The 20,595-nt window shown below is 56.0% G+C and overlaps 1 protein-coding gene across 9 annotated transcripts in view; it reads left to right on the forward strand.

Annotated features, from left to right (window-relative positions):
- Positions 1–20,595, forward strand: part of JADE2 (jade family PHD finger 2) — a 52,146-nt gene that overhangs the window by 26,264 nt on the left and 5,287 nt on the right. For 7 of the 9 annotated variants that reach the window (XM_029216127.1, XM_029216124.1, XM_029216122.1 and 4 more), the window contains 7 exons: positions 2,166–2,326; positions 2,970–3,181; positions 4,648–4,815; positions 6,305–6,421; positions 7,676–8,140; positions 17,080–17,197; positions 19,788–19,916. In XM_029216127.1, coding sequence (XP_029071960.1) covers positions 2,166–2,326; positions 2,970–3,181; positions 4,648–4,815; positions 6,305–6,421; positions 7,676–8,140; positions 17,080–17,197; positions 19,788–19,916 — 1,370 coding nt within the window. The remainder of the gene's footprint in view (positions 1–2,165; positions 2,327–2,969; positions 3,182–4,647; positions 4,816–6,304; positions 6,422–7,675; positions 8,141–17,079; positions 17,198–19,787; positions 19,917–20,595) is intronic. The other 2 variants (XM_029216130.1, XM_029216121.1) reach the window with 1 other exon arrangement.

Genomic DNA, 20,595 nt, shown 5'->3' on the forward strand with positions numbered 1-20,595 from the left:
TGTCCCCATTCTATAGATGAGGAAGTCAGGAAATTCTGGGGAATTCCCTGCCTGACCACCACCAGGGCCTTGTGGGCTGGGCCGGGAAAACACAGGCCACGGGAACAAGCCCTGGGTTGCCCCTGTGTGTCCCAAAGAGAGTCTTATGCCCTGATCACCCTGGCTCGCTGACTCTGCCCTCCCTGCTGCTACCCTGGCTCCCTCCATCCCTCTCTCCTTGCCCAGTCCTCCCTGGCCCTTGAGCAGGTCTGCCCACCTCACGGTCTGAAACTTCCCTGGATAATGAGAACCTCTCACTCTCAGATCATGAATTGAGGGAGGGCCTACACTGCTCCCTCAGTGTGGCCAAAAGACTCAGCTCAGGGCAAAACCAACCTCTGGTGTCTGTCTGGTCTCCTGGAGTAGAGAGCCCTCCCCTTCTCCAGATCCCAGCCCAGCCATCCACCTCCTCCCAGATGACCTCAGTCTTACTGGCTGCTGCTGACACTGAGGCCTTGGCCTAGGGTAAGGTCTGTCCACCCTTGATAGGAGTGTTTCCTCCATAGTCAGAGCCAGAAGAGGCCAAACAGATGAAGATGAGAGCCCCAGGAAGTACAGGAAATGCCTTTTTTGTTGTGAGCCCTCTATCCTCAGCTTCCCAGAGAAAGGAATGTGATCTTGGCCCCAAGAGGTCTGGCCAGGTGGCAGCTGACTGAACATACAAGTGTGGGTAGTTAGGCCAGTAGGTGGTGGGCATTCGGGCAAGAGTTATCCAAAACCCCAGCTAAGCGTATGCTGGGGGCACAAACAAAGCAGGGTCATGGAAATTACGGTGTTTTTCAAAGACTATGTTAATTTAAATAAGAGCCCCATGAGGAAAGGCAGAATTTTGTAGGACCAAGAGTACTAATATTCCTTCTATTTGGAATGATCTGGGGGCCGGGGGGCATCACGTCATTATCTTTGCCTGAGACCTTCCTTAATCTGGGCATCTTGTGCGGGAAAAGGTGGTGCCAGGCCCTTTCCCTTTCTCCTTGTCTCCCTCAGCCTCCTCTGGGCCTCCCTCTTGCCTGGAGGCCATTCTGCCTCCCTGTCTCCTTCATCCTTCCTGCCCCCCTTGCTGACACCGGGGCATTTCCTGGCGCCCAGGAGCCCTCCCCACAGCTGAGCCACGTCTGTGCATCCAAAGCCCTGCCTTCTCCTCCCCAGTCGGCGCTGAGTCACAGCCCCTGGCAGCCCTGCCTTCGACCCCAGGAGGCCTCTCGGGCAAGTAAGGGGCCTCTCAGCCCTGGCAGGGCTGGCCAGATGGAGGCCAGGCTCCGCAGCAATAACCATGGCAACTGGTAGGGGGTGGGAAGAGCTGGCATTCTGAACTGGCATCAGGAACTGAGGGGCAGCACACAGCTGACCGAAGAGAGGAAGCTGTGCTCTCCCAAGGCAAAACACCCTCATTCCATTTCAGAAGAAGCAAAGTGTATATCTTAAAATACATACTCACACACATACAGTGCTTACTACATGCCAGGCACAGTTCTAAGAGCTCTACATGTATTCATCCATTTAATCCTCATGCCAACTGTAGAAGGTAGGTGCTGTTATCATTAGCCCATTTTCTGGGGCACAGAGAAGTTAAGTGGCTTACCCAGAGTCACACATTAAGTGGTGGGGCTGGACTTGGAGACCTCACCCTGCAGTCAGGGCACTTCCAAGCTGCCTCAGAGGCAGAGCCATGGCCTGAGGGTGGGCTGACCTGGAGTGTGACCCTGAGACTGTAGCAGGTGCATCCTCTTCACCCCAGAGGAGCCCTAGCCTCAGTGCCCCCGAGGCTATTGGTGGAGGAGGGACCAGAGCTTGTGAGGGCCTGGAAATAATCCCTGGCCTCTCCCCAGCTTTGAGGGGTATGCTGAAGGACCTGGAGGCCAGCTGGCTCTATCTCCCTGGTCCCAAAGTGGCTGGCACTGGGCATTGCCCAGGACAGCACTTGGAATGCCTCCTACAGCCTCTGCAGGGTGGGCAGGTGGGAGGAGGGAATGGAAGGAGGTGGGCCCTGCTCGGCATCAAAGTCTCACACCTCACTTGCCCACTAGCTCCTCAGCCGGGCTGGCCAACTTACTAAAGGCCCCCAGACCCAGCAAGAGTAACAGGCTGAGGGCACCCTCCCCTCACACCTTCTCTTGATTTCCTAGGATTCTTCCACCATTGGAAGGCCCCCCTACCCAGGTGTCCCCTAGCGGCTCCGAACTTGGTGAGGGCTCCCAGCCTGATTGGCCAGGGGGCAGCCGCTATGACCTGGACGAGATTGACGCCTACTGGCTGGAACTCATCAACTCGGAGCTCAGGGAGATGGGTAGGTGACCCGCCAGCTGAGAATGGGGTGGGGCAGTGGCACCACCACTCACCCTCAGAAGGGCAGTGGCCACGTGGGCTTTGGCACGCCACAGGTCTGGGGGGAAAGTCCCTGCTGCATTACTGATCACTGTGCTTCAATTTCTGTAGCCCTCAGATGGAGGCAATAATAGCATGTCGTTCATACGGTTTGGGGGAATACTGTAGCAAGTGTGACTATTGCATGAAGATTGAGTGAGCGCTGGGAGTCTAGGATTACAAATGGGGCAGGGCCAGTTGGTATGGGCCTTCTGGCTGGAGCCCAGCATGTCCCAAGAAGGGCCAGCTCTGCCATATTCGGCCACCCTCCCAGGTCCCCCCCATACACATAGCTCGAGCAGTGGGTTCCCCACGGAGCCGGCTGCGTCCCAGAGACACTTCCTGGTATCTGTGTGTACACAAGCATGTGTGTGGTCGCAAGAAGTGTCTGAAGTCAACACCACACCAGGCCCCGGGGGCCTTTGAGGTTGCGTGGTCCAGCGCAGTCAGGTTTTGGACCATGGAGCTGGGGTCCTGGGGGTGCAACCAGTGAGTGGGTGGAAACCCTCCTGTACATCTGCCCTGAGGGGCCAGGCTCCTGACACCCTGCCCTGCTGTCCTCACAGAGAAGCCAGAGCTGGATGAACTGACGCTCGAGCGCGTACTGGAGGAGCTGGAGACTCTGTGCCACCAGAACATGGCACGGGCCATCGAGACGCAGGAGGGGCTGGGCATCGAGTATGATGAGGATGTCGTCTGTGATGTGTGCCGCTCTCCCGAGGGTGAAGATGGCAACGAGATGGTCTTCTGCGACAAATGCAACGTCTGCGTGCACCAGGTAGGCGGCCCCCGTTGCCGTCACCATGCTGTGCGGGCAGGCCTCTGCCTGACCCGGTCACCCTGGCTGTAGGGGTGCTGCAGCACTGTGGGCATGGGCCCCTAAGAAGGAGGGCAAGGGGGTGGAAGGGAATGGCGTGAGTGCCCGTGGTGCCAGGGATACCCAGGGCCCCTCGGCTCAGCCCCCTCAGCCAGATTTGAGTAACGCCCATTGGATGGTCTTTCTGTCCTGTCCTGCCGGCCTCCCTCAGATCCTCCCCACTGAGCACCCTACCCCCTCCTCACGATCCTGACCTTACAACGAGGTAGGACAGTGTAGTGATCGAGAGCAGAGCCTGGAGCCAGGCCACCTGGTTTCAAACCATGGCTCTGCCCTTTGCAAGTTATTTGATTTTGGGTAAGTTTCTTAATCTCTCTGAGCCTCTGTTTCCTCAAGTATAAATAAAAGTAAGTTGTTGTGAGGATTAAGTTCCTTACTATGAGTCATTTGGTTAGAACGGTATAGTAAGAGTTGTTCGTGTTTGTTAACAGTATTGGTATTATAAACCAGGTGCCGCCTGACTAGGCTCCCCTCTTCATCTTGGGCCCCAAGGCTATAGGTCTGGGGCAACTCTGGGCCTCGTTTGTAGAAGATGTAGAAGACCCGACTGGAACCCAGTGGACCCACTCTGGCCCTAACTTTGAGGCCCTCCCTTACCCACTTCTGCTGGAATAGCACCCAGGGAGCTTAAAAGGGCTTCACCTGGCTGGCAGGTTGGTAGGCAGTGCACCACCCTCCTCATTCATCTATGTCCCTTATACCCAGCAGCTCTTAGATCCATAAGCCCTAGGTATTACCAGAAGGGTGCCCAATCACAGATCCCTGTGAAAAAAGATGAAAGCTCTGGGCCTTGTCCTCAGGCAGCATACATACCCAAATTTGTATTCAATTTTTTTCTTTTTTTTAAAGCGGGCCTCTCACTGTTGTGGCCTCTCCCGTTGCGGAGCACAGGCTCCGGACGCGCAGGCTCAGCGGCCATGGCTCACAGGCCCAGCCGCTCCGCGGCATGTGGGATCCTCCCAGACTGGGGCGTGAACCCGTGTCCCCTGCATCGGCAGGCGGACTCCCAACCACTGTGCCACCAGGGAAGCCCTTGTATTCAATTTAAGGGTATTCATGGATGCCCCTGAAATCCATCACTGGTTAGGAGCCTCTGCCGAAGTGACTGACCTCCCAGCAGAGGGCAGAGCTGAGCCCTTTCACAGAGGACTGTGAGATGGTGAAATTTCAACGCACAACCCACGCAAAGAGAATCCCTGGAGCCCTTGCATTATAGTCCCTTAGGAGCTCTCTTTGGCAGAGATGGGTAGCAGTGTCACTCTGTAGCTCCTAGCTTGGGCTGGGGCTAGGACTGTTTGTAGCCGAATGCTGACCAGACGCAGATTGGCCAATGCCTCTGACCTGTGACCACCCTGCTCTTCCCCCAGGCATGCTACGGGATCCTCAAGGTGCCCACAGGCAGCTGGTTGTGCCGGACGTGTGCCCTGGGTGTCCAGCCGAAGTGCCTGCTCTGCCCCAAGCGAGGAGGAGCCTTGAAGCCCACTAGAAGTGGGACCAAGTGGGTGCACGTCAGCTGCGCTCTGTGGATTCCTGAGGTGGGCAGATGTGGGGCTGGGGCGGCCCTGGGGCACAGCCGCGGGGAAGTGGGTCTGAACAGAACTCAGAACCCCGACGGCAGAGCACTAGGAAAAGAAGGTGATGGGCCACGTTAAATGGCGGATCTCAGGTGTCGAGCCTGGGAAGAGCTCGGGCAGCAGCCCACAGGGAACTTTACCCATGGACCTAGGCAGAACTTGGGTGGCTATTTCCATGGGAAAATGGGATTATGAGCCACTGGAGGATCCAGGTGGTGTGAGAGCTGGACAGAAGTCAGGCAGCCGACTCTAGGGGAAAGCAGGTTATGGGTCTACCCAAATCTAGGCGGTGGTCCCAACCAAAGTCAAGTGCTTTTTTTAAAATGAAAATAAGCCAAATGACCTAAAAGGAAATCAGGTGGGGAGCCTGATGAAAATTGGAGAGTAGGGCTGTGGCTGGAATGGGGGGGTGGGCCCAGGTCTGAGTCTAGGGGGGTACTATGGACGATGGGCGGAGCCCACAGTGAGTTAGCAGAGGCCCTGGGCTCCTGTCTTACTTGAAATGTGAAATGCTGACATTCGCTGGCGTTTCAGCTCTCTCCCTGCTGTGTGCCCTGACCTAGAATGAGGCCCCACTCCAATGCTGCCTGTGCCCGGAAGCAAGCCAGGTGGCCCTGTCAGCAGGTGGCCCCTCCCCTTCCTGGGCTCGCAGTCTGAAAGTCCTTGCTGGGACCCACATCACAGGTTTCTGTGATCATAGTGGTTATGTCAGCAATAGTCACTCGCGGCCACATCAGCATCTTGAAGTCTGGGACTACCTCTGAGTATACCTGGTCTGGGCACAGCAGGGACACAGAGGATCAACAAGGACCTACCGTGGGGGCTCTTTGGTTCAGGATCTCTGGACGGGGGCCCTTTTTCCCTCCTCAGGCATGGGCAGTAGGAAGGCAAATGTACCCTGCCTCTGGGGCTGAGGAGTGGGCTGTGCCCAGGAGATGGGCATCGTTATAGCCCTGTCCCCATAGGAGGGGCTAAACAAAGGCACATCCCCCTTGGCCAGGAAAGCCCTGGAGGTCCCCAAGAAGAGATCCTACCATGGGGACCTATAGTCGCCACCCAGAAAGATAACTAAAATAAGTTCAAGTTCTAATAAGAACTCTGCAGATGCTATTAACAAAGGCCTGAGGTGCAAAAGAGAGGGGGACCCTGCATGTACTCATTTGCACATGGAAGCATCTCTGTCTTGAGACTCACAGAGTCACAGGCACACATACGCTCAGTCAGCTGCACACACGGAAGCGCACTCTCCCAGTCACAGTCTAAGCCTAGCCGCTATAGAGCACACACTAACACAACACGGTCAACTTGGGAAGTCAGGAAGGACTTGGGACTCTCCCACTGCCGTGTCTGCCCACCACCTGGTTTCAGCAGACAGGCCCCCCATTTAGGTGATCCCTGGAGGCAGGCTGGGGATGAGAGGCCTGATGCAGCTCCCTGTGTCCTGCCCCAGGTCAGCATCGGGTGCCCCGAGAAGATGGAGCCCATCACCAAGATCTCGCATATCCCAGCCAGCCGCTGGGCTCTGTCCTGCAGCCTCTGCAAGGAGTGCACGGGCACCTGCATCCAGGTACACAGCCCCTTCACCCCGCTGCTGCCCGGGAGCCCATGTAGGAACCAGCTACACAGAGGGGTGTGTCTGGGACACCCTGTAAAGCAGGCCACTGCCAGCACCCTCCACCTGCCCCATGGTGCTACAGACAGAAGCACTGATGTGCCTGGGACAGGGACCAGAGCCAGCGCCCCACCTGCCGGGCACTCCTCCATCCCTAGTTCCTCTAGGCATGGGTCACAGGCCTGGGGAGCCAGGCTCACCACCCCGTTACAGTACTGAGGGGGCTTTCCCCAAGAGCAAGGGTCTGTGGGCTTAATAAATACATTGACCTCTCTTCTGATGTCAAACTTGACATGTGAGAGGGGTAAGAATCAAACTTTTCCTCCAACTAAACTAACAGGCTCTCCCTACACATGGCAGGGCTGTGTTAGTTTGTTGACAGTAACGGTTCCCAAATTCTAGGGCGTATCAGTATTACCCAGAGGACTTGTTAAAACACAGATTGCTTGGCCTACCCCCCAGAGGTCCTAATTCTATAGATCTGTAGGTGGGGCTGAGAATTTGCATATTTCTAGCAAGCTCCCATGTGATATTGATGCTCCTGGCCTATAGGTTGGGAAGTGGGAGGGTCATCCTTTCTCTCCCTTGTCTCTTCAGGGACAGTTGTCATTGTAAACACTAGATGCACTTCCACTCATTTATAAGACTTTCAGAATGGTTTGTGGGTGCAGCGTAAACGGCCACTAATATTTCGATGGGTTATTGCTGAAACAGTTGTCAGCTACCCACAGCCATCCTCCCAGGTAACTCAGGCCCTGAGTTGGCCCTAACTGCCTGGACAGGAGAAGAAGGAAGGGACCCAACTCCAGCCCCTCTTCCCAGAGGACAGGGGAGGGGCACAACTCCCCATCTTAGATAACATTGCAGGAGCAGAGGAGGCAGGGACCCATCAACAGCCTCTTTCTTTCGATGCCTCAGATCCAAAGTCATTGTCCGCACAGAAGTGCAGCTTGTCCCCAGAGGGATTGTCAGTCATCTGATTGTTGACTTCCCCAGGGTATATGATGCTGTCCAGCTCCCCCAGAGCTCCCCTTTCCATCTTCCATGACTCCCTCCACAACCTGCAGGATGTTGGCAGCCCATGCCATTTTGTTTAGGGTCTCGCCAGCATTCTGCATTCTCAATGTAACCCTGGGGGATGCCCCACATTCTTCTTCCCTCCCACCAGGGCTCCCTTCATACCTCACGCTGCCCCTCCTCTCCCTGTAGTGTTCCATGCCTTCCTGCGTCACGGCATTCCACGTCACATGCGCCTTTGACCACAGCCTGGAAATGAGGACTATATTAGCAGACAACGACGAGGTCAAGTTCAAGTCGTTCTGCCAGGAGCACAGTGATGGGGGCCCACGGGGTGAAACCACGTCCGAACCCGTGGAGCCCAGCCCAGCCAGCGAGGACCTGGAGAAGGTGACCCTACGCAAGCAACGGCTGCAGCAGCTGGAGGAAGACTTCTATGAGCTGGTGGAGCCAGCTGAGGTGGCTGAGCGCCTGGACCTGGCTGAGGTGCTGGTCGACTTCATCTACCAGTACTGGAAGCTGAAGAGGAAAGCCAACGCCAACCAGCCACTGCTGACGCCCAAGACTGACGAGGTGGACAACCTGGCCCAGCAGGAGCAGGACGTCCTCTACCGCCGCCTGAAGCTCTTCACGCACCTGCGGCAGGACCTGGAGAGAGTGAGTCCCCCTGCCGCCCCCCAACCCGCCTGCCCGGTGGGCAACCCAGGAGGCCTTTCCACCCCTCCCTCACTGCCCTGGAGCAGCCATGGTTCACCAGGATTCACATGGTGAGCTCTGGCCAAGGCGCTGAGGGCCTCGGGGTCTCAGACAGGGTTGGGGTAACAGAGTTTGTAGAACAGGGGAGGATCCAGCTCTGAGGTCTCTGAGCCCCTCTCGTCCCAGCCCTTTTGCAGGCCTGGTGAAGGGTGGGGCCCCTGCCAGGACTGTGAGGCTGGGAAACACCAGGGCTGGGGCAAGGACCCAAGCTCCTGACTCCTGGTGGTCTCTGTGGGCCCTGCCTGGTCCCAACACACGTGCTTTGCTTAGAGTCGGAGGCAGGGGAGGAGCTGGGAGTCACAAGTGAGTTGAATCAGTGTAATAAGCACGTGCTGGGCCAAAGCAGGGAAGACAGGTGTGAGTGCAGCTCCTGGGGCTGCTGGATAGAGGAAACAGTGCGAGCAGAGGTACGGGCTGGAGACCAGCTGCAGCCTGTGTGGGGTGGAAGGATGGGGCTGGGTGGGTGGACCAAGGTGTGTCTGGAAGCTGCAGAAGTGTTTTAAGCGGGGACTCTCCTGCTGTGGCTGCAGATTCCAAACGCTCACCCTGGAGGTGGAATCACAGGGCCCGGATGGAGTGAGTGGGTTGGCCAGAAGCCCTCAGCTGTGCCCTGGGAGGCAGGGGATCTTGCCTTGGTCCAGGCGCATCGCTTTGGGGGCTGAGTGAGATGAGGAAGATGTGCAGACACCTCGGTTTTGGGCTGGGCCGTGGAGGTTGGGGACCAGTGAGAGTTGCTTTCCTAGAGCCTGGAGGCCCTCCAGAGCCTCTAATGCCTGCTGTTCCTCCCAGAAAGAAGGGGAAAGAGTCCTGCCTTCTGTGGAGCATGCCCTTGAACTTGGCTTTTTTGGTACCCCTCCCCTGACTCCTCCAGCTGATAAAGTACCACCCCCCAAGTTGGGGGCACCCCAAGGATGAAGCAGGGTGTCCCAAGTCCTTGATCCAGTCCTCTGAACCCCAGGTTCCGTTCTGGCCTCTCCTCTGGGTGACATTCAGTTCTAGGATTCGGAGTATGAGGGGTCATGTCAGGGGGACACAGACTCCCATGCCTGCCCGCTGCCCAGGCCATGCTGGGAAACAGCCGGGGTGGAAGCATCAAGGGGGCTTTGTGTGACTTAAGGCAAGCTGCTTTACTTAGGCATGTCTCAGTTGGCGAGTCTGTAGAATATGGTTAGAGCAATTCAGCAGATGTTGTGCTGTGGGCTGGGCGGGGCGGGGCAGGGGGGCATGGAGGTGGAGGTTCTGAAACTGGACCCGGCTTCTCCACCCTCCTGCACCCCACGCATCTGCCCTGAGGCCTGGTCACGTGGAAATGACCCTGTTGGCCTGGGAGGGAGCTTACTGCCTGGCAGCCAGCCTGCCACCAGGTCAGAAGGTGGGGGGCAGGGGGATCACCAAATGTCCACGGCTCCAGCCAGGACAGAGAGCAGGGCCACCTACACTGCAGTCACCGCTTCCTGGGTAGCCCAGCCTCCCGTCTCCCAGGGCCATCAGGTACAAATCCTTCCGAGACCAAAGCTGCTTCCACACTTGTGCTCAGGCCACCCTCGAGTCTCCACCCGCAGGGTCTTGAGTACAGACACCCTGCTTTTAGCCCTCCTGTTTCCAAACGACTCATCACATCTGACCTCCCTGGTCCGTGCTGCTCAGCCCGCATGTCTGGCCCTGGCTAGGCTGCGTGGAGAGGCCAGGGGACGGGCTCGCCTATTGAACCATCATCCTGGAAAGAGAGATGAGAGGTAGATGTTGCCATCCGTAAGGAGCAGATGGGGAAGGTGGGGCTCAGAGAGGTGAAGAAAGCCTTGGAGGAATGTGTGTTTTCTAGAGTTGAGTTGAATTGGGGCCTGAATAGGAGAGGAGTTTGTCAGAGAGTTGTTGGCTTATTCTCTATTCTGTACATTTCCTGGGCAAAAGTACCCCCTTATCAGTCCCCCGACCTCTCGACCCCATTGTCAGCTGGTACAGGTGAAGCCAGGGGCTGAGGTTGTCATGGGCTAGGATACTGAGGTAGCTCTGGGGCTCCTGGGTCTGTGCCTCACAGACCCCTTTGGTTGAGGCACAAAGCCCTCCAGGTGTGAGTTGGTCCACTCTTCCCCAGGAAGAGGAGGCAGGGCCAGCCTTGGAGTCTGTGCAGCTTCTCAGGGTTCAGGAGGGCCCTGTCAAAATGCTGCTTCTCCAGCAGCCTCCAGGCTGGGCTGAAGGGCACCAGCTGAGTGCAAGGCCAGGGAGTGCACAGCCCTGGCAGGCTGAGGAGAGGAAGTCCTACAGCCATGCGCCAGTTGACCCCCTCCGGTCCAGCCTCAGATCTTTTCACGGCCATGCGTTGGTGACTCGAGTGAGTGAACAGGGCCGAGAACTATGCCATGGGGGAGGCTTTCTGCAAAGACCCATGACTGTTGGTGGCCTGGCCAGCAGGCCCAGTCTCTGACCATGACCCTGTGCCAACAGTCAAGAGTATCCAGCCTGTCTCTGGGCACCACGCCAGCTTGGGCTGGAGGCATTGAGGATTCGAGGCAGGGGTTGAGACTGAGGTTGTGTGTAGCCTGGGTCTACATTCAGTTGCAGCACTTCCAGCGTTGTGCCTTCCGAGTTATAGTTTCTACTTCTCTGAGTTTCAGTTTCCTTTCCTGTAAAATGGGAATAAGGATCTAGCTGACCTTAGATCCCAGGAAAGATAGCGGATAGGGCTTAGCGCACTACCGTCCATTGTTAGTGGTGGTTATCGTTGCTGTTCTGTGTCTTAGAAGCGTGGGCTGCCCAGATGGCGGGCTCCAGGGAGGACTGAAAGGGCAGGCCCAGTGCTAAGGCCCAGGAATCATGCATCCTCCCTGATTGATTTGCCTCCCAAGGCAGGAGTTTTGCTGAGAGAAGCAGGGGTCATGCTACCACCAGCATGAAATCCCATTTTACGGTCAGCCTAGAAGATATGCTCTCCTAAGATTTCAGCCTTAGGCCTCAGCTGTGGCAGACAGCACAGGAAGGCATGGCCACTGCAGCCTCCCAGAGTTATTCACAGCTGACAAAAAAATTGCAGCTCTGATGATCAGCAATCAGCCCAACAAACACCGGTTGGTGTCCCCTAGCAACTGTGCTGGTAGTTTGGGCTACGTGGGGCCTCACTGCCTGTGGCTCTGGATCTGGTTACCAGGAGTTTATTGAAGGTTTCACCTGGCCTGAGAGGAGCCGAGAGGGCAGGGGCAGCTTTCAGACACACACGCCCCAGGGGATGGACATGGAGGAACTCCCCATAGCTCTCTCCAGGAGAGGAAGGTCCTGCCCTCCCCCACACTCGCCACCTGCTTCCTCAGCAGTTGTCACACCTCGTTTACTCTGTCCTCAGTGCCTGGGTTGTGTCTCCTTGACCTCCCACCAAAGCCTATCTTGTCCTGGGCAGCCGTGGCCTCCAGCCTCCAGCTCGTCAACCCCATGGCTCCCAACTCTAGGATTTTTTCCAACCCATTAGCCCCTCCACCCACTCAAAGCCTGTCACCCCCTCCTACTGCTTCGGGTCAATAGCCCCGAATCCCCAATCCCCCTTCTTCACCACAGTCTCCCATTCTCCCTGCTCAGTTCCTCCTTCACTGTCCCCTGCTTTCTTCACTCCCACCCCATGTGGCATTAGCTCACTGCCAGTCCCTTGCACCTGTGCAAAGGCCACACCCCAGGCAGAGCCTCACCCAGTAGGAGGCACTCAGCCCACCAGGAGCGATCCTACAGCAGTGAGCAAGTGAGCCCCCCAGGGTGCCTGCCAGCCAGCCTTGGTGGGACACTAGCCAGCCGCATTCTGGGCTCCCCCATTACCACCTGTCTGCACCCCTGCCCCCCTCCCTCAGGGCTCCCCCGTCTCTTAGCAGACCTCACCTCCTGTTCCTCAGACCAGAACCCTCCAACTCCTTGCCCGGTGGTGCCCTCTGTACCCATTCTCTGCCCTTTTCTCCCATGTCCTCCCCTCCCCGCCCCCCAGGGATTTCTTTCCAGCCCACACCCCGCAGCACAGGAGCATCTCTCTTGTCTTCACCCCCTCTCCGTCTCCAGGATTCCCCCAGTGTCCGAATTCATTTTACCTTCTCCCATCTTCAAAAGCAAGTCCTCCCTCCCCGTGTCCCTCTAGTCATGGGTTTCTCACCCTTGTTACTCTCTCTCCTTTTCTGTCATCCCTCACTGTTCTTACTTCCTTGCTTCTCACTCTGCCTAGGCTCCTGCCACCACCATATTCCAGAACCTTCCACCAGGGCCACCTACAGCCTCCATCTCCCATTTCTCCATCCTCATCCCCCAGCCTTCTCAGCAGTGGTTGCCACAGTCAAGCATGCCCTTGGTCTTGAAACACTTTTCCTGTGGATGCTCTGACCAGATTCCCCCCGATACCCCAGTTCTGCTCCCTCTCTGAGTCCTCCTTGGTCCCAGCGATCATTCACCACACTAGGTCTGACCTCTCATTGCGCATCTGCTCCACAGCTTTACTCCCCATCAGGAGGCTGGCTCCAGCCCACACCTCCCTCCCCAGCTCCAGCATCTCATGCCCAGCATCCCCTGTCCCCACCACAACCTCCCCAGGCTCCATGAATGCCCCCTACACTGGTCCATTCTAGCTCAAGATAACTGGCTGGGAGTCCTCCCTGCCCCTCTCCTCTCCTCAGCCCACATCCAGGTTCTCTTTGCAAAACTTGCTGTTATCAAAACAATTTTATCAAAAAGTAAAACCTGCTTTTATTACTGATCCCTGCTGTAGTTCAGGGGGACTTTTCCACTTGATTCTATTTTGTACTCTTTGATTTTTTTTTTTTAAAGAGAACATTTTGTCTTTATAATAAGAAAAAAACAATGTAAGAAGTCTGATAGCCTGGGTGGGCTTCTAAGGTGGTATCTATAGTTTTCCCCAAAAGCCATCATGGAAGAGGAATTTTACAACATTCAGTAACATGTAGCTATATTACCAAGAATCTTGGGAGAAATTAGAGAAATAATTGATGATTCCAGGGTGAAGTGGGAATAAGGGGTCACAATGTGACCAAAGTACCAACCAAAGAATGTTGGCACCATTGGGATTCTCACAGAATCTTCCGTAGCAGGAATCTCCAGACATTAGTGATTGTGTAATGTATGTACCCTTATCATGGAAAGAAAATTGAGCATTTACCTCCAATATATTGTATTTTTAGTATCTCATTTATATCTTCCATGGTATGTTATAAAAGCAAACCTAATCAGAATTTCTAATTGCACCAAAAAAAAAACCCAAACACTGGAAGTTCTAATATTTTCTTCCTATACTGTGATGAGCTGTCAAAATCAATAATAGCCCATGCAGCTCACTTTGGAGGCCCTTGGCCTAGGACAGTAGTTCTCAGGTTCCATGGTGCTATGTAAAATGTATATTTGAGGGCCCCCGCCTCCAGAGAGTTTGATATTCCCCCAAGCCTGGGAATCTGTATTTTTAACCAGACACCCCAGGGATTTGGGGGTAATCTTGGCCAGTAATTCATTTGAGCCTGCTTTAAGAAAACTTGCTCTAGTGTTTCGAAAAGATAAAAAAAGAAAAGAAAGAAACTACATCTGTTTTTGTTTGTTTGTTTTCGGTACACTGGCCTCTCACTGTTGTGGCCTCTCCCGTTGCGGAGCACAGGCTCCGGACGCGCAGGCTCAGCGGCCATGGCTCACAGGCCCAGCCGCTCCGTGGCATGTGGGATCTTCCCGGACCGGGGCACGAACCCGTGTCCCCTGCATCGGCAGGAGGACTCTCAACCACTGCGCCACCAGGGAAGCCCTACATCTGTATTTTAATAGGAAGTAGACCTTGGCTCATCTGTTTTTAGGCTGGAAATACTGAATGGTTTGTTCTTAGGCCTCCAAAGTAGCCACGAATCCATCCACCTCTCTTCATCCCTACTGTCCCCATGCGTACTTGGCCACATGACTGCCAGGAGGAAAGAGACCAGGATATGAGGAGGATAAGGTTGGGCTGTTTAGATGTGGTGGACAGGAATGCCCTCTGGAGGTGATATTTGAGCCAAGACCTGAAGGATGAGGTCTAGCCTTGGGAAGAGAGGGTTGAAGAGCATTTGGGGCCAAGAGTTGAATGTATATCAAGGCCCCAAGGCAGAAGTGGTCTGGACACAGAAAGAAAGGGACTGGAGGGCAGTGCGGCTGGAGCTTGGAGAACTGTGGGACATAGACTGTGAGGATGACAGTGGGAGGTCAAATTGGGCAAGGCTCTGAGCTGTGGCTCTGGTTTTTTTAAGTGTGACAGGAAGAAAACTATATCTGTTTCCTAGGGCTACTGCGACAAAGTACTACAAACTCCGTGGCTTTAAACAACATAAATTTGTTTTCTCACAGTTCTAGAGGCCAGAAATTCTAGCTCAAGGTGTTGGCAGGGTTGATTCCTCCTAGAGGCTCTGAGGCTGAAACTCTCCATACCTCTCTCCTAGCTTCCGGTGGTTGCTGGCAACCCTTGGTGCTCTGTGACTTGTAGACCCATGACTCCAGTCTCTGTCGTCACATGGCATTCTCTCAGTGTGTCTTCACATGGCCTTTTATAAGGACGTTAGTCATTGCATTTAGGGCTCACTCATATCCAGTGTAATCTTAACTAATTACATCCAAGGTTCCAGGTGGACATAAATTTTAGGAAAGGACACTATTCAACCCAGTGCAGAATCTATTGGAGGTTTCAAGGGGAGGAGGATTTACATTTTAAGATTTACATTTGTATTTCAAGAATATTGCTCCAGGATAGCAGAGAGGTCAAAACAGCTGGCTGTCCAGGTGAAGATGATGGGGGTGTCCAGGAGGTGGAGGAAGCTGTTGGGATGGGAGGGAGTCAGGTTCACCAGGAACAGGAATTCCCTGTGGTATTCCCGTCCAGTGGTTAGGACTCCACGCTTTCACTGCATGGGCCCAGTTTCGATCCCTGGTCGGGGAACTAAGATCCCGCAAGCTGTGCAAAGCGGCCAAAAAAAAAAGTTCACCAGGAAGGACTGATGGGACATACTGATGGATCAGCTGTGGGGCAGATGAGGAGGGGCTGGGTCCTTAAGGATGACTCCTGGGTCTCAGCACTTACACATCCCTGCTCCCTGGTCCCCACCACCACCCACATCCCTCCACAGTTCCCCCTGACCTGGCTCAGTCAGGCCTCAGAGCCTGACACTCTAGCCACAAGGCCTTGCTCTCCTCTCCCCTACCTGGCCTTTCTCTGGGTTCTTGTCTTCAGCCTGTGTCCCTCTGTGATCACCTCCCACCTGGCCTATCTGCCCCTTTCTCCAGGGAACCTTCTCACCACCCCCAAGTCTGGGTCAGGGCTGCCTGGGTCAGTACTTGGTCAGCATCTCTCTGCTCTGCTGGGCAGCAAGCTCTCAGAAGAAAGGGGCCCTGGTGGCACTGCTCGTAGCTGAACCCAGGGCCCAACACAAGCCTGTGCTTAGGGACATGTGGGAGGAGTCCAGGATCTGCAAGGAAGTCAGACGGTGCCAGTGAGCTGAAGCAAGGGCAGGCTGGGCCAGGTGGCTGCCCCTTGGGGAGGTGCTGGCCACAGGAGAGCCTGGCGTTCACAGTCTAGGCTGGGGTGCGGAGTACTGCTGAGAGTCCGTGCAGAACCTGTTCTCCAGAGGCCTGCTAGCCTGGTTCAGGTGTTCCGGCGTCTCCTTCACGGCTAGACTCAGGAAGGAGAGGAGGAGGCCCACGCCAGCAGAGAGGTCTGATAACGGCTACCCCAGGGCAGTAGAAGTGATGATCGTGACAACAGGCAGGGGCTCTGGAACTCTCAAGTCATGCCCAGGCAGTTTAAGGATATGAAGACTGAACTCAGCCTTGAAGACGGAACCCAGCTGGAGGTAGAATCTGGTGGGACCCGGGATTCCAGTTCCGCACTTTCTGGCCAGCTGTCCCTGTTGCTGCTGGAGACTGTGACCCAAGCTGAAGAAGTGCCAGAGCAAGGCAGTGTCCTGATGGGGAGGAGGCCTGGTCTTGGTCCCAGAGATGTGATGTACCCTGAGAGCAGCCGGTGAGGGATGGCACGCTGGGCAGAGGGAGGTGCCAGGTGGCCAGGGAGCAATGTGGCGCATCCTTCAGGTGCTTCCAGACCAGTTACAGGGTGGGCCCTGTCCCATGGGCTAAGCAAGCTGGTCTCCCAGGCCCTAAGGGGCTCTTCCTAGCTGGCCTAAGGGAGTCAGAGAGGCCCTGCCCTTCCCCACGAGGAGTTCTGTCTCTAGCCGACCGAATATGGCCGAGTGCACTTGGGCCCTTGACCAGAGCAGCTGTGGGCCTGGCTCAGGGCCAGGGCAGCAAGTGGACACGGGTCAGCTGCGGGCTGGACCGCTGTGCATCAGGCACAGCCTTCCGCTCAGAGCTCTTCTGCTGGAGCGCTCTCTACTCATGTGCCGGCCATTCGTGTCTCAGGATAGGAGGTGGTTTTTGCCCGGGTGCTTGTGGCTAAAGTTTCTTCAGTGGAAAGAAGGCTTGGACAGGAGCCAAGGGGTGAACTTGGTGATCTCTCGAGGTCCCCACAAGCCTTGGGGCACTGTGTATACAGGGCAGGGCAGCCACGTTGGAAGGGCCTTGGGCACTGGCATGACTCAGCCCGGAAGTTTAGGCCGAGAAGAGGAAGGCAGTCGCCCGCCTGAGCTCCGCAGATGCTCTCCCTGCTGGCTGCGATCCGAAACACAGCCTTGGCCCCGTGGTTTGGATCAGAGTGTTGCAGCTCAGGGCTCAGGATGCATTCGGGGCCTGGGTATTGATTCCCAGATGTCCTGGGCAGGTTAGGCAGTGGTGGCCCCTCAGAGCTAGGAGGTCTGGGTGGTTGCTTATGAGTAAGGTGGAAAACCTCTCTTGTGTTTCCTCAGGTTAGAAATCTGTGCTACATGGTGACAAGGCGCGAGAGAACGAAACACGCCATCTGCAAACTCCAGGAGCAGATATTCCACCTGCAGATGAAACTTATTGAACAGGATCTGTGTCGAGGTAGGCGTCCCCCCTGCTGGCCGCCGCCACCCCTCCTGTGCACACCCTCAAGGGGCTGGGTCCCAGTGAGGATGTGCATCTTCGGGGCCTGATGGGGCATGTGTACAGGGTCAGGGGCCACGGGCCCCCACCCCTACCCTCTGTATCCAGTTAGTAGGCCCAAGTGGGGCCCTGCCGGGGGTCCTAGGTGTGTGTTGGCAGGCAAGGGGCCAAAGATGCAATGTGGGCATCGGACCTGCCCTCGTGGAGCTTTCTGGTTCACAGGGTGCTCAGGCAGTGCTGGGCCATAGTGGTTCAGGAGGAAATTGCACGTGAACAGGTACAAACCAGAAGTCCCAGCGCCTCTGTGCTGGTGCTGGGGCAGGAAGGGCCCAAGCTGGCGAGCTTCCCTGAACCCCTGTGTGCCTGCGTTTCGATTCTGAAGAAGGCAGCTCTTACGCTTTTGCCATCACATGCATTTAACAGATCTGGAAGTCAAAGGTCAAAGAAGCTCTGACAGTGGTCTTACTTACTAGTTGTGGATATTGCTGGACAACAGGGCCCTTCCTGGACTGTTCACATGTTAAGGAAGGCAGGGCTTAGGCCAGAAAATGGTACTCTAATGTTGAATTGTATGCAGCAGAAATAGCTGGATGGAGAGATTTTTAAGCCAGGGGCTGCCACTGCCAACTCAGCCTGTGGGTCAGGCTGGGCCTGGAGTAGAGGGAGGAGAGCTGCCTGGCCACCACCAGAGCCAATGACTGAGAACCTGCTACTGCCCCACCCCTGCCCAAGAGCTGAGCTGCCTCGACTGTGCTTTGGAATCACCACCTACTCTGGCCCCAGAAGCCAGCACTGCCCAGGACAGGTGCTGGGTCATGGTGGGTCACAGCCATGTAGAGGTCAGGGCTGACTGTGTACCTCAAGGACTATGGCAGCTTCCTGGCTGCCCAACCTTTCCAGGCTCCCTCTCATCTGTCGGTTCCTTCGGCGAGCGCTGATTGAGTATAGACAGGATGCCGGGCTCTGTGGCGGGCACTGCGAGTACCCTGCCATGGACTGAATGGACAGGCTTCCTGTCCTCGTGGAGCTTACCATCTGGAAAGACAAAGGAAAGTGGTGTCCAAGGGGCTGCCGTTGGCGCCAGTGCAGGGACAGAGGTATCAGGGTTGGCTTCATGGTGGTGGTGTTGCCGGAACACCTCAGCCTTCTTAGGACTCACTATGGCCACACATCCAACTACAGGAAGGCAGTGGAGAGTGGTAAGGTGTGCCGTGCTCACAGGCACAGGATTCCAGAACCATGGTCAGGAGCTTGGAGGGTCGGCATCCCCGCATTGAGCTGGAGACATTCGCAGCTCCTAGACCGCAGTGGCAGCAACAGGCCACCTTTTGGTCAGGGCAGGGCATTTGGAGAGAAGATTAGTTGGCTTCTGAAGCTGATGCCCTCAGTGTTGTGACGCTTGACCCGTGGGGTGAGACATGGGCTACAGGCATATTGCTGAGGCCTGTCTGGCCAGAGGGCTAGAGAAGGTTTCCCAGGGGCAGTGTATTTAAGCTGTGAGCTGAACCAGGTGAAGGACAGGGCAGGGAAACTGCATATTTGGAGACCTGGAGGCCAGAGCTGTCTTGTTAGAGAAACTGGAAGGAAACTGGCATATCTGCAACTAGGGCAGAAGGAAAATGTCTGAAGTGAGGCCGAGGGGTTGCCAGGGTCAGATGTGCAAGGTCTTGTGCCCTTGGAAGGAGCTCAGACCATGGTGAGGGCAGTGGGGGACTTGAGAAGCCCCTCTCTGAAGTATCTAGGCACCGGTCCCATGTGATAGATGAGAAGACTGAGGCCTGGCCTGAGGTTACACAGGGAATTAACAGCAGAGCTGGGAAGATTCCCGGAGTTGGGGCCACACTCCTCAACCTTCTCTTAAACGCTTACTCAGGAAGCTCTCCAGCCTCTGGCTGAGAAGCTGGGAGAAGATTCCTGGCAGCTCCCCACCACAACATGTCCCTCCCCTGCTCCATTGTGTTCTACGGCTCCCCAGACCCATGTGGTCATGGACTAAAAGGATATGAGGGCCAGGTGTGTACCCTGAGTCTCCCATCAAAGCAGACCAGGAGAACGAGGCAGGGGACTTGCTCAAGGGCGCTGCCCGCTGTGTCAGGAGTGGAACCCACGGCTCTTCACTCCTCAGAGTGTCCTGTCCACCTTCAGGTCTGGCTCCTTGGCCTGGCATTTAAGGCCCTGCCCTGTCCACTCACCTCCAGCCTTCCCACCCACCAGGATTCTGTCCTGAGATCTTTAGGCCATATAGATCAGACGTCCAGATCCTACAAAGCGGTCTTCCACCCTCCTCGTGGCCCTGTGCCCCTCACCAAGCCCCTCAAGGGCAGTTACCCCTCTCTTCCACACTAGCTATTCCCCGACTCACTGGAGCCCCAGTTATCCCAGGTCCCACGTGGCTCAGAGCCTGGACCACAGAGGCAGGAGGAGGTGACCTAGAAGGCAAGGCACTGGCTGATGGGGAGGACTCCTTGGATGCCACACAGTGGTCTTAGTTCTGGCTGGGCTGCTTGGGGTAACCATCTCCCTCCTGCTCTCTCTTTCCCTGACGCAGAGCGGTCTGGGAGGAGAGCAAAGGGCAAGAAGAGCGACTCGAAAAGGAAAGGCCGCGAGGGTCCGAAGGGCAGCCCCGAGAAGAAAGAGAAAGTGAAGGCAGGGTCCGACTCAGTCCTGGGGCAGCTTGGTGAGTGGCCTGGTGCACACAGCCAGGCTCATACCATCACTCCACTTGCAGCTCCCCACGAAAGGCCATGGGGACCACCAGCATCCCTGCTGCAGAGTGGGACGCCCGAGAGGGGTAGCCGGGCCCTTGCTTGCCCACGCACTCCTTCCAGCCATAAAGGAGGCTGGGGTCTGGCATCCTGAGAGTTCCTCTTTTGTAGACTGGAGACTGGGCCCAAGAGCTCAGGGACTGCTAGGCCATCCTGGCCCTTCCAGGAACCCAGCATCATGCTGGGAGGTGAGGGCCTGCCATCATTCTCTGTCCCTGTCCCCCTCTGCCAGAATGTCCTCAAATGGGCCTCCCTTCAGCCCCAGCAAATCTCCCGGGAGCCACCCAGAGAGACCCATAGGAGTGGCCCTGGCCCAGCCCATCTCATTGTCACAGACCTATTTGCTGCTGCCCCGTTAAGCACAGCAGTCCTAGAGGGACCCTCAGCCTTGGGCTTTGTCTCCTAGGATGTCACATGCTTCCTCTAGAGCACTTCTCAGGGCAGGGGTGGTGCCCCCTTCCCGACCTCACCTCTAGTGTAGAAGCCCCAGGTCATCTTTTATTTTCCTCAGTCTCAGGAAGGAAACAACTTGGGATCTAATGGGAAGCCCAGTCTCACCAGCTGCCACCTCCCAAGACCTCAGTAAAGGAG

The sequence above is a fragment of the Monodon monoceros genome, unplaced genomic scaffold (genome assembly GCF_005190385.1).
Source record: "Monodon monoceros isolate NGI ecotype Baffin Bay Population unplaced genomic scaffold, NGI_Narwhal_1 Super_Scaffold_12, whole genome shotgun sequence".
Taxonomy (NCBI): domain Eukaryota; kingdom Metazoa; phylum Chordata; class Mammalia; order Artiodactyla; family Monodontidae; genus Monodon; species Monodon monoceros.